This window comes from Amblyraja radiata, chromosome 1 (assembly GCF_010909765.2).
Source record: "Amblyraja radiata isolate CabotCenter1 chromosome 1, sAmbRad1.1.pri, whole genome shotgun sequence".
NCBI classification, from domain to species: domain Eukaryota; kingdom Metazoa; phylum Chordata; class Chondrichthyes; order Rajiformes; family Rajidae; genus Amblyraja; species Amblyraja radiata.
The window spans coordinates 6,900,931-6,914,946 of NC_045956.1; the positions used below are offsets into that span (position 1 = coordinate 6,900,931).

General features: G+C 44.1%; 1 protein-coding gene across 2 annotated transcripts in view; it reads right to left on the minus strand.

The window, feature by feature from the left end:
• The window catches only part of spata5 (spermatogenesis associated 5), a 318,711-nt gene that overhangs the window by 261,739 nt on the left and 42,956 nt on the right, over positions 1-14,016 (minus strand). For both annotated transcript variants that reach the window (XM_033016169.1, XM_033016231.1), the window contains exons 11-13: positions 7,985-8,194; positions 6,192-6,245; positions 3,430-3,509 (exon numbers count right to left, since the gene is read on the minus strand). In XM_033016169.1, coding sequence (XP_032872060.1) covers positions 3,430-3,509; positions 6,192-6,245; positions 7,985-8,194 — 344 coding nt within the window. The remainder of the gene's footprint in view (positions 1-3,429; positions 3,510-6,191; positions 6,246-7,984; positions 8,195-14,016) is intronic.

A 14,016-nucleotide genomic window follows, 5' to 3' on the forward strand; every position in this document is an offset into this window, starting at 1 on the left:
GGGCATAGTTAAGGCTATTGAAAGCACCCTGGCGGTAGTGCTCCAGAACTAACCGTGCCTCTCACCTAGTCACTGGCATCATCCACTAACAAGAAAAAAAAAACCAAAGTATATTGTGTCCTTAAAAACCAAAAGGGATTCAATCCAGTTTATTCACCAAAAGGTATGTAAATTTGCCACTAGGGGGCGCCGCATGAAGGCTGCCTCTGCCTCCAGTCTGTCTGTTTTTTCCATCTTTTTTTAATTTTTTTATTTGTTAAAAAAGTATGTAGTGGAGCTTTATTTAGTTTTTCTATGTGGGGGAGGGGGGTAGGGTAAGGGGGAAACCATCTCCCAGTCGCCTCCTGACGAGGATGCGACTATTCTCCGAGTCGCGTCCTCGCCCCCCCTCCTCGGGGCCTACCAACTGGATTGGCGCGGTCTTTCCTGCCGGGGACCGGACCAGAGCTCCAGCAGCGGCGGCGCAGCGCTGGATACATCGCGGAGCGGGCGATGCCTCACCTGGGATCACCGTTTGAAGCTCGGGCGTGCTGGGCCTGCTGCAACAACATCGCGAGGCTGTGGTTTGAAGAGCTTCCAGCGCTGACTTCAAAATTGCGGTGCCCTGGGGCCCTTTGCCGAGGGCCGCCAGCGTGGGTCTCCTCTCGATTGATTTCGGGAGCCGCGGACCCCGGTAGGAAGTGGCCGATTCGGAGTTCCAAGCCGCTGAGGTTGTTCTCTTGTTCTGACGTCGGAGTTCCATCATCCTGTGGGCCTGAGCATCGGGCAGCCCGTAGCGGCGACTGCGGCGGGCTCGGGAGGCCCCGACCACGGGTGTACAACAAAGTACATCAAAGAACATCAAAGAGGAGGATGACTGAACTTGGAAGGGATGTTTATGTTTAAATACTATCGTGTTTTATTCTTTTTTTCTTCGTATGGCTGTATGGTGACCCCAAATTTCACTGTACCCCAATTGGTGCATGTGACAATAAATGTCTCTTGAATCTTCAATCTCTTGAATCTTGAATTAAAAAAATGCAGACTAAGGACCCAGCACAACTAAACAAAGCCAACAGCAGTTGAGGTAGTTCCAGCTTCCACCTTATTCACTCCCTCTCTTGATCATCATTGTACTTTGACATCTGTAAAATGCATTAGTTACCAAGAGCACCTGACAGCAGCTGCCAAACTCATGAACCCTGTCACCAAGAAGAACAAGGGCAGTGGACAGGCAAGGGCACCACCATCTCTGGGTTTCTCCCCGAAACTTATACTCTCTGGCCTGGAAATGTATCGCCTTTCATTGACCTTGATCTAAATGCTGAAACTTTACACCTTAGAGAACTGTGGGAATGGCAGCAGACGGAGGAAAGGAACGGTGCTGGTGAGTTATCTGGGGGTTCACCTCCCACTGCGTCAACATCAGTGGTGTTCCAAGGTGGTGTGAGGCATGGAACGGTGCGTTTGTGGATCAACATGTCCAGGTCGGTGTGTTGGTGGAGTGGGCTGCAGGAGGCCTTGCAACAGGCTGGGGCTCAATTGGATTGGGCAGCACCGCAAGAGGCCAAGCATGCGGACCAGACACAGCCAGCAGCACCATGGAGAGTTGAAGGTCATCGTCAACATTGCCTGGCCAGACTGACTCCCACAACTCCTACCCAGTGCCACTGCTGAGGCAATGGGCCTTTTATGGCCAAGTTAAGGCTCTACATCTTTTTTAAACTTTCAACTTGAAAGGTGCAAGATGGCACCAGAAGATTTCAGTGGTCCCGGCCTCAGAGAGACCGGGGAAGTGGTTAATGTTGGCGCTGCATCTCCTGATGCCGCTGCGGGTCTCAGTCCGGTACCCGTACGTGGCGCTGACGGATGAGAAGCCGAAGCAAACAAGTGGAAGCCAAATAACCGAATGGAAACAAAGCCGAAACGCCAAATAACCGAAAGGATGGGACACCTAAATGCAAACTAACTGAAAGGGCGGGACGCCTAAAGGCCAACTAACTGAAAGGCTGCGTCGCCTAAAAGCAAACTCACCAATGGCCGAAATGCCGAAATGCCACCTACCCGAAAGGCAGCGTCGCCTACAAGCCAACTTACGGACTGCCGCTCAACAGAATTGTCAAATAACGGACATGACGTTGCCGTGGGGCGGGACTTGTCAGCGATTGGTCCGGAGAGAGGGGAGAGAGAGGAGGGGGAGAGAGGGGGGGGGGAGAGGAGGAGAGAGAGAAGGGAGAGAGAGAAAGGGGTAGAGAGAAGAGGGGAGAGAGAAGGGGGAGACGGGAGGGTGGGGTTCATTTTCCCACACAAGGTGACTGGGCAATCTGAACCCAAGCACCAAGTTGAAAGCAGCCGAAGGTGCGCATCCCTCGGGACAGCTCCCACTCTCCCACGGCCACCCTCCGCGGGCTGTGGGTTGGGTGGAGCGGAGGTTTGGGACAATGTTCATCCCTCCACAGTGATGTGATGGACGCGGGGGTCTGGACCAATCGCTGACAAGTCCTGCCCCCCCGGCAACGTCATGTCCGTTATATGACTTTTCTGTTGAGCGGCATTCGGTCCGTTGGCTTGTAGGCAATGCCGCCTTTCGGGTAGGTGGCGTTTCGGCGTATGACTGCAGGCAACGAAATTTCGTGCAGACCGAAAGGTCTGAATGACAATAAAGGAATCCCATCCAATCCAATCCAAGGCAGAGCGCCCATTTGATGAGTTTGCTTTTAGGCGACGCAGCCTTTCGGTTCGTTTGCATTTAGGCGTCCCACCCTTTCGGTTAGTTGGCGTTTCGGCTTCGTTTCCATTCAGTTATTTGGCTTCCACTTCCTTGCTTTGGCTTCTCATCCAGCGGCGCCACGTCCGCACACGCTCGGCCTTGTGTCGGTCGGTTGGGTCTCGATTGATACTACACCTGTCCATGCTGTCCAGGAATGCAGCCTGACCTGCTGAGTTACACCAGCACTTTGTGTCCTTCATTGCATAAGTGTCAACCAAAGCCCTTGCTTACCAATTTCTATGGTTTGACAATTTCAGTGACCTTCGCAGTGTTCCTAAAGAGACAGTGGTGTCTGTCTGATCACCGAGGATGCTCTGTCGACTATAACCAAAATCTGTTATAAAGAGGTCCATGATAATGAGGGTTTGCTGTATTTGCAGTGTACAACTGTATTTGCAACTTGCAAACTGTTCCAGTTAGAAACATTGCTCACGAACAGATCCTGCCTTAACCTGGCTCGGACATGTAGTGCGATTATCACATGTTTCTTAACATTCAAACAATAGTTCTTGACATATTGTTTCTCACCAATCCTCACAAAAATACTCAATCCATTCATCATGTCCTAATAAAACCAAAGCAGATTTGATGTTGAGGAACTGGCATGTTAATATTGTAATGACACAAACATTACATGTCCTAGTATTTTTACAGAGATATATATTAATTTCAGTACTCACCTCCCTCTCTCAACAGCCAGTGCATCTATTTCATCAAAGAAGAGGATAGAAGGTGCTACAGCCCTGGCCTTCCTGAAGATCTATATATAAGAGGAATTAAAGAATAAAAATAAAACCTTCATTGCTGCACTTCCCAAACAAGAAAATAAGTTCTTAAAATAGATATTTATATATGCCCAAAACATAACATGCCACAAACATGCATTTAACATATTGGAAGGATCAAAAGGACAAAAAGGCTGGGAAATGGTGTGAACCCAGAAATTTCCCTAAGTTATATTTGGCATCAAGAGAGTTTAAGAGTCTGTGATAAATGTCATCATCTAGAGGTTAATCTAGCACATACTTTTGTAAACTGTATAAAATTCAAAAATTTCTGGATTAATATTTTTAGAATAATTTCTGAAGTTATTAACACTAAATCAGATCCAGATTCAAAACTAATAATACTTGGCATCACAGAACAAAGTCTAACACTCACAACAAACCAAAGAGACTTTCTTGATTATAGTATAATAACTGGGAAAAAATGTATACTAACATTTTGGAAAGGCCCTATAACCCCCACAATTAAAATGTGGATTATGGAAATGTCGGAGACCCTACACCTGGAAAGAATCAGATTTGTCTTAATGGACAAACAATAACTTTTTGTTAGAATATGGTCTCCATTCATTGATTATTTGAAGGGGTAGATCGGTCCAGCACGGGAACCTAACTGAAGCTTGAACTCAGGATTAAATGAAAAGTTTTACTTTATAATCCACAAACTTATCTCCAAAGATGTATTATTAGTAAATCATTCCATTCTTTTTTTTTTATCTTGACATTTGTGTTTTTTTCCCTCTTTCTCTCTTACTTCCTATCTTAAAAAAAAACTAGAAGCAGAACCAATCTACAATTGATAATATTAACAATGTACGACTGATATACATGAAAATATTTTTTTTTAAAAGAGAGTTTAAGAGTATTTCATTTTCACATGCACAGGCCATGGTAACTAGACCGTAGCAATATTAAACCAATGTCTGTAGAGCAATCAAAGCAAGGTCCATTGTTATTCAAAGTTGCTGAAGTAGTGGTTAGTTTTGCATGGTGTTGAAGAACCAGCTGCTTGCTGGGAAGGAGCTATTTTCGAACGTGGAAGTCATGGTTTTCAGGATCCTAAACCTTCTTCATCTTCTGGTAGGGGCGACTGCATCAGGTTCTGATGCAACCAGTGCTCTCTCTACTATACACCGGTAGAACCTCGATAGAGTATTGGGCCAGATACCGTCACCTCAATCTTCGAAGGAATCTTCGAGGTGTTGATGAGATATCTTTGCGATTACATCAATGTGCAGGAACCAGGACATATCTTCAAAGATATGTTTGCTCAAGAACTTGAAGCAGTCAACTCTATCTATTCCCATAGAAATTACATGCAAAAGTAGTATTATGTGTCAAAAAATATTTATATGTAACTGTCTTTACCCCACTGCATATCTTCAACGCAATGGAGAAAAGGGCCTGTCCCACTTACGTGTCCTTGGCACGCTAATTACGCGACCTCGTGGCGTATGGGCATCGTATTGCCGCGCGGGGCCGGTCCCACTGAGAAGTGCGGAGGGGTATGTAGTTGTGCGCGACATCGCGCGGGGCTCCGAAATTTTTGTAGTGAACAAAATCTTCGCGCGCCAACGGCCTGTCACGGAACTGACGGCCAAAGTGGGACAGGCCCAAGACCCTGGCGCGATGCAACGTCTCACCTCCAACAGCAGCAGAAGCAGGCAAACGATCGCCGAACTCGGCCTGGGGCTCACGGCCGTTGCGTTCCTGATCCGCCCCCACTTCTACTCCCAGAGCGGAGCCAAGAAAATTGAAGATAGACACAAAATGCTGGAGTAACTCAGCGGGACCGGCAGCATCTCTGGAGAGAAGCAATGGGTGACGTTTCGGGTCAAGACCCTTCTTTTCAGACTGAAGAAGAGTCTCGACACGAAACGTCACCCATTGCTTCTCTCCAGAGATGCTGCCGGTCCCGCTGAGTTGCTCCAGCTTTGTGTCCATCTTCAAATGATGTCACGCGCTCCAGACGGCTGTGCGTACGCATGTAATCGCCCCCGACCTTCGCGGGACCGTCGCGGCTCAACGCAACCACGAGGTCGCGTAAATTGCGTGCCAAGGACACGCAAGTGGGACAGGTCCTTTAACCTCCTAAATGACATCTCAGGGTGACATTGCCCTCCAATGCGAGTGTATCTGCCCGTAAATGTTAATAATACTCATTTTTACTTTTCCTCTTTCCTTAATTTGCTAATGATTAAAAAGAGAAATCCCCAAAGCTTAATACAAAACCATTAACTTGTGACTTCAGTTTTTGATCCTCTGTAATTTTGCCTCCGGCAAAAAAACCAAGAATAGTTCTTCGGAATTAGCAAGTAGGAATTTAAGGTGGAGATAATGATTGTGCCAGTTGAAAAGAGAAAGTGGAGACATAAGGGGCAAGGGACAGGTGCAGTGGGGTGCTGGATACAAGAAACAGGATGCAGGCCAACAAGAAACACAGGTTGATGGAGGGTAGGGAAGTTTTGCTGACTGAAAATTATTGCAGAAAATAACGTGACATGTTCATTTTTAATACAATAGGGCCTATCATACATAATTTTGCAGCAAATTAGGTAAAACAGAGCAATCTTATTTTATGATTAAGAATCATTTCACATCGTACAGCCAAGCAGCTAGCCACGCAACATTAGGATATTTGCCCTTGCCCAACCTACCTCTCGTACAGCCCGTTCAGATTCTCCAACATATTTACTCATTAGTTCTGGTCCCTATAAATGAAGCATAAGGTTAATTAACCATGGTTCTCATACAAAAATTACAGGCTAGAACAATGCAACGAACATTCATAGAGGTTCTGCATACTTTTATAAATGCAGACTATGATCAAAACCTTAACCAAATATAAACTCGACAATAGACAATAGACAATAGCTGCAGGAGTAGGCCATTCGGCCCTTCGAGCCAGCACCGCCATCGGCAGGTGAATATCTGGAACGAGCTACAAGAGTAGTTGCAGGCACTACTGCAATATTTAAAAGGCATTTGGATAGGAAAGGTATAGAGGGATACGGGCCTAACGCGGTCAAATGGGATTAGCATAGATTGGCACCAGGGTCAGTGTGGACAAGGCCAGGCAAATGGCCCTTGCCATGTTGTACGATTTTTATTGCACTACGACGTCCTAATGCATGGAAGAATTTTGAAAAAAAGGCAATGTCAAGGAGGAGCAGCGACAGAGAGGAGGAGGGCGCGAGGACTATTGTACGGGTGGGGCGTGGTCGGGGTAATCTGGTTAAAAGAGGGGGAAGGGGAAGACCCATCACTACTGAGGTTCCCTGTGGGGGGGGGGGGGGGAGCAGTAAGACCCAACAGAGTGATGCCTGTCTGAAGAAGGGTCTCAACCCAAAACGTCACCCATTCCTTCTCTCCAGAGATGCTGCCTGTCCCGCTGAGTTACTCCAGCTTTTTGTGTCTATCTTCAATGTCAAGGAGGAGCTACTCTTAGCTCTCTGCTGTCACTCATCGAGTGTCCTTGTTTGGCTCATGGCGGAAAAGCAGGGATCTGCAGTCCAATTATTTCTACAGACCCAAATTTAGGACTGAACTGCCTTCAGTGTACTGTCTAATTTCTCTGTCCATAGGTAAAGAAGTGAACTACTCTACCAGAAAACACACTTTGCAAAAAGCAATAGAACACCTTAGAAGCATTAGTATAAAAAGAACTGTCACTAAGGACTACATTATTATAATGAATGATCCTGTTTTCCACTTTGTGATGGGCATGAATCTTTGAGCCTAGGAGATGTCTTAATTTGCTTCACAATATTAAAAGCGCAATCTGAATTCAATTTATGGTTGTCTATCTATAGTCGATGAAGTGGCCTTCTTGGGCAATGACTTTGCTAATATCAAAAATGTTTTAAAATCATTTAAATTGAGACATGGATACCCTTTACTGATTTTTTACAACAACAGAATGGTTAAATACAAATTTAAATTTAAATCCGATGCCACGATGGGTGAGGGGGGTGGGTTAAGGTATATCTCCATCTTTTCTTTTCTTATTTTCTTTTTTTTCTTCTTCTGCACTGCTTTGGTAGCTCAAGGTTCTTTTTCCTGCTCTTTTCTATTTTATTTCTTCATTCTTTTTTTTCTTCTTTCCTTGTTTTCCTTTTTTTTCTCTTTTTTCTTTTTTTTAAATTTAGGTTATAAGGTTAAAAATGAAGCTGTACAATAATTGTATAATTGTTATGCCGATCGTCTTATCCTTGTACAATTGCTTCTAATAAAAATAAATTGAAAAAAAAATCATTTAAATTGCAATTTTGAAAATTGAGCTTTTTAAGAATTCAAAATTAAATATAAATTGAAAAAAAAATAATAATAAATTGAAAAAAAATCATTTAAATTGCATTTTTGAAAATTTAGCTTTTTAAGAATTCAGAATGATTGCTGTTACAATTTCTATCTATATCTGCAGTGGTATTTGTAAATTGTAATGAATTACCTTCACTGCTAAGAAATTCAGTCCACTCTCATTGGCCAGAGCTTTTGCTATCATTGTCTTGGAGCATCCTGGCGGTCCGTAGAGGAGAATTCCTTTCGGAGGTTGAATTCCCATTCTGACAAAGGATTCCGGGTGTTTTATTGGCCACTCAACTGCTTGCTTGAGTTTCAGTTTCACATTTTCCATCCCTCCTATATCTGACAAGGACACCTCAAGAATGAAAAGAGATTAATTTAATGCAGAATAATCAATTGATGTGAAAATGTCAATTTCACTATACCGGATATTAAGCAAAATGTAAATGTCGTTTTATGTTCCCTATTATAAAAACAATACCAAATAATATGACTTGTTTCTTTAGTAATAACATTCAAGTTTCAATAGACAATAGACAATAGGTGCAGGAGTAGGCCATTCGGCACTTCGAGCCAGCACCGCAATTCAATGTGATCATGCTGATCATCCCCAATCTGTACCCCGTTCCTGTCTTCTCCCCATATCCCCTGACTCCGCTATTTTTAAGAGCCCTATCTAGCTCTCTCTTGAAAGCATCCAGAGAACCTGCCTTCACCGCCCTCCGAGGCAAAGAATTCCACAGACTCACAACTCTCTGTGAGAAAAAGTGTTTCCTCGTCTCCGTTCTAAATGGCTTACTCCTTATTCTTCAACTGTGGCCCCTGGATTGGCAAAACCAAATGAATGAGCATGAATAATTAAATGGGCATGAATGGTTCCAAGTTCCTTTTTCCCCCAATAACCACAGAGCCATCACAGCATGTTCATAATAATCTTTACGAAAATTAATAATAGGATATGACTCTGCTTTCTGGCATGCTAGTATGGGTGTTGTGGGCTGAAGGGACTGGTTTCCAGAGGGCTAGTATGGACATTCTGGGCCAAATGGATTCTTGGGCTGGCGGCTCAGTCACTCAAGCCTGTTGTGCTGGCAGCTCACTCACGGCTGGTGAGCTGGCAGTTGACTCACGGCTATTCCTTGAAATTCCATTTCAAGCAGGGTGCAAGGCCACCAAATTCTCAAGTGCAGTTTCGTACCACTTCAAGCAGGGTGCAAGGCCACCAAATTCAAATGCAGTTTCATACCATTTCATGTAGGGTGAAACCACTATAAAACCACCATAAAACACCACAAAACACCACATAAACACTACACTCACAGTTCAGTAGACATTCAGTGTGTTCAGTTAGTGTGTTTAAGAAGGAACTGCATATGCTGGAAAATCGAAGGTAGACAAAAATGCTGGATAAACTCAGCGGGTGCGGCTCTGATTGTAAACCCTGTAATTATAACAGTCCCTCCTAAAAATTCCTCCTGAGCGTGTTCAGGTCCAAACACTATCATCACCACTTCTGGGTTAAACACACAGCAGCAGGAGCACTGCAAGACACTTGCCCGAGTGAGGTGAGAGGCTAAATAAAGTTTTATTCTTGGAATATTGATACATTTATTCAGTTTCCAAACCCCTGAAAAGTCCGTACAGCTCAAATTGATCCTGAAATGAAGTTAAAAACAAATCAAAATGACTTAGCCAGAGTTTCCATAAGACAGTGCACCAGTAATTACCAACCTGCAGCCTAAACAAATTAATGACTTTGACAACGTTTACCACCAGTATATAATATATTATATTGTAAATAATATAATATATGGTAAACTTAAAACACAAAATTAGATTTGGGTCCCGTTTAAAATATTTTTTTAATTTAATATTTTCAATCCACTCCCAGTTTCCAAACAATTTGATCTTCAGGATTAAAAAAACAACCTCACGCTCCTCATCTAAAGAACATTTGAAAAGGGAATGTTTTACTGGAGGATTAGAGTGACAATAATGAATTTCCAAAACTCCATAAAAACAACATTTTTCACCAAATAGGAAATAATTACACTTCCTCTTTCTTTTACACCAGGATATTCAGACAATAGACAATAGGTGCAGGAGTAGGCCATTCAGCCCTTCGAGCCAGCACCACCATTCAATGTGATCATGGCTGATCATCCCCAATCAGTACCCCATTCCTGCCTTCTCCCCATATCCCCTGACTCCGCTATTTTCATGAGCCCTATCTAGCTCTCTCTTGAACTGATTATCATAACTGGAAGAATTACCATACTTAATGTTCACAGCTATTTCTTTGTACTGCTGATTCGCAAAAAACTTTCATGAAATATTTTATATTGATTCAAGTATTCATTATTTAGGAACATTTCCCATAATTGAAATTGAACAAAATACCACTTGAAAAAATACCCTCTTTCATTTCTGAACCTAGCACTCTTTTACATGCATTATTGATGCTTTCACCATAGTTGAACACTTGTACTGAAAAATACAGAAAGCTGTTGTAGGAGTGTGTCAGTTCCCTCTTTAGAGTATCTTAGAATAACATCACGTGGACTATTTCCTTGAAGATATGATATGTGGACCCATCATGTGAAGTACACATAACCGTTTTTATCCAGCCATCAGATTCCTCCACGTCCTTGAAGTGGTAGGCTAGCAGGAGGGCATAATTCTCCACCACAAAGGATAGTATTCTTTCATCATTAAGCATGAAAGCATGCAACTGACTGCCAACCATCTTTGGCTCCACTTACAGCTCCCTTATTGTGACTCAGCCCATCTTGCCAATGCTCTTTCAACAAAGATACTGAATGGCTACAGCTTGAAGATCTGGCTCCTGATACCTTCACATCACCCCAAAAAACCACAGTAGTGCACTTACAAGGTTACTTTGTGTGCATAAAGAAACTGAAATATATTTCCGAATACTGAAACAAATGTTCAATTATTTTGGTTGCCCTGGAAGGTAAATGACTGTATTCACCCATGATGATTGGTGATATATTTTTCTGAGATTTAGATGCAGTACATTTCCACTTTTTGACTACCACAGAGTTACAATTCAATGCAATTGTTTTGCAGACCACAATTAAAAATCAAGTCAGGCTTCTGCTTCATGAAAACAAGGAAGATATATTGAACGAGTAACAATGTCACATTCTCAAAATTTATATGAAAAACACAACAATATTCAAACTTTGCAAAATCAGCCTGGAACGTAAAAAGGAAAAGATAGTCTTTGAATATCAAATCATCACAGATTCTAGGCTTATAAACAAATTTGGGCATTCTAGTATTGTATTCTAAAAGATCTCTCCTATATCCATTGTGTTTAAGAAGGAACTGCAGATGCTGAAAAATCGAAGGTAGACTAAAGTGCTGGAGAAACTCAGCGGGTGCAGCAGCATCTATGGAGCGAAGGAAATAGGCCACGTTTCGGGCCTATTTCCTTCGCTCCATAGATGCTGCTGCAACCGCTGAGTTTCTCCAGCACTTTTGTCTACCTTCTCCTATATCCATTCTTTTATTTTTTGTAAAGTAGCTGCATTGCACTTTAATTATTCAGTGAAAGTCAAAGGAAGTTAAGATATCTAATTAATACTGACCATGGCTTAACAGCTTAATAATTATTAATAATTACTAATCAACCTCTGAACCAGCTATAGTGAACTGGAAGCTTTCTTCATTAGCTGTGGTGTCAAAATAATGTTGGTGGTGGGATGTGAGGGAGAGGATAAAGGTTTTTAAGTGATTTGTGCAAGAATGAGAAGGGAAATGAGAGAGGAATAACATCACCCAAAGAGTTAAGGGCCTGTCCCACGAGCAATCGACTGCATGCGGCAAGCGCGACCTAATGTGGTCGCTTGAGCCGTACGGCCTCGCAGGGCCGGTCCCACTTCGATCGCCGGAGCAGTATGGAGTTGTGCGGAGTTGGTCCCAACATCGCGCGGGGCTCTGAAAAAACTGACCGTGTTCAAAAATTCCGCGCGGCAACGGCCTGCCGGCGTGCAGCCGCCTCAACGCCGTACGCACCGCCTCGACGGGTGTGCGCAGCGTCTTGACGCCGGACGCAGCGTCTTGATGCCGTACGTCACGCGCGAACTTCCTGCGGACCGCTCGAACGTCACGTCACTCACTCGACCTCCACGCGGCCCCCGCTTCCGGTTTGGTCGCGCTCGCCGCAGCTGGTGGGACCGGCCCTGTACGGGGATCACTCGACCTCCGCGCGGCCCCCGCTTCCGGTTTGGTCGTGCTTGCCGCATGCAGTCGCATGCTCGTGGGACAGGTCCTGAATTGAAGCAAAACTCTTCACTACATTTAAACAGTAACTGGGCGGCACGGTTGCGTAGCAGTGCAGTTGCTGCCTTACAGCGCCAGAAACCCAGGCTCGATCTTGACTATGGGTGCTGTCTGTATGGAATTTGTACCTTCTCCCCGTGACCTGCGTGGGATTTCTCGAAGATCTTCAGTTTCCTCCCACACTCCAAAGACGTACAGGTTTGTAGGTTAATTGGCATGGTATAATTGTAAATGGCCCCAAGTGTGTGTAGAATTGTGCTAGTGCACGGGGATCGCTGGTCGGTGCGGGCTCGGTGGGCTGAGGGCCTGTTTCCGTGCTGTATCGCAAAACTAAACTAACTCAATGGGTAGACAAAAGTGCTGGAGAAACTCAGCGGGTGCAGCAGCATCTATGGAGCGAAGGAAATAGGCAACGTTTCGGGCAGAAACCCTTCTTCAGACTGATGTAGGGTGGGGGGGAGGGAGAAGAAAGGAAAAAGGAAGAGGAGGAGCTCGAGGGCTGAGGGAGAGCTGAGAAGGGGAGGAGACAGCAAAGGCTACCGGAAATTGGAGAATTCAATGTTAATGCCACTAGGGTGCGGCATAAACTAATTAACTCAATGGGTACCTGAAATGCCTTCACATACAGGGCTCTACATCATTTGCTAGAAGGTGGTATTAACCTGGGCAGCTTTTTTATACTAGTCTAAAATTTAAGGGTTGAATGGTCTCCTTCTGTGTCATTAATTTTCTATGATGTAATCTATCTATCTATACATAACTAAAGCTCTGATTTTGTTATCTTCTGCTTGCGCGGTCATTCTATTTGCGCAAAAACGTTACGCGATAGTGCTACAATTTTACACCAGCTTGCCGTTCGCCTGCGCTGCAATTGCACCAAGTTTCGTTCCGATCGGTGATCTAATGTAAACTTTAGCATGGTTTAAAATCTTAAAAACGACCAGTGACCAGCGACTGCCCTGAGTCCGCTTGCCCCTTCCCCTCTGGTCCCCCTCGCTGGCTCCTGCCCCCTTCCCCCATGATACCCCCCACAGCCCCCGTATTTTCTGCGAGATCTCTCTCCCCCCGCAACTCCCCCCCCCCCCCCACACTCCCTTTTAAAAAAGTCAAATTTAAAAATGTTACGTTTTATTTGCTAAATGCCTCTCTCTTTTTCTCATTTACACTCTAATTCTGTTTCATTACCCAAATTCACACTGAATTCGTCAAATCTAATTAATCTTCACTTTTCTGTTTACTTCCCAATCTTTTAATCTAATTATATTAAGAGTGTATCACCTCATCCAAAGGTTTGATTGATGCCCATATCTCGAACAAATTTATGAGTACATTATTTTCATTTTTTTTAATTCACATATAGGATATCAGAATTGCTGGCAATATCAACATATACAGCCCATTTTAAACTGTCCTTCAGAAGGTAGGGAACAGCTTTACCGAATTACTGGTATGCTTCTGATGTTGGTTTTAGGTAGGCAGTTCCAGACTTGGAGCCAGGGATAGTATTAAAGATTGTTTCTAAGGAAGGATGGCAGGCAACTTGGAAGGAAACATGCAGGTGGTGGGGTCCCCATGCATCTGCTGGCAAGTGGTAGAGGTTATGGATAAGTCATGTATTTTGCAGACTAGGTACACTATAACCACAGGGCACAATCCTGTGGATTCTGGAGCAGCGTCTTACGATACGATAGAACTTTATTTATCCCAGGAGGGAAATTTATCTGCCAACAGTCATCATAAAACCCAAGATACCTGAAACATGAAATTAAAGTGATGAGTGGAAAGGATTGGGGGTGTGCAAAGATTGGGCTTGGGGGGGGGGGGGGGGGGGGGGGGGGGGGAGGGGAGTCAGTCCACCCCATGACCGAA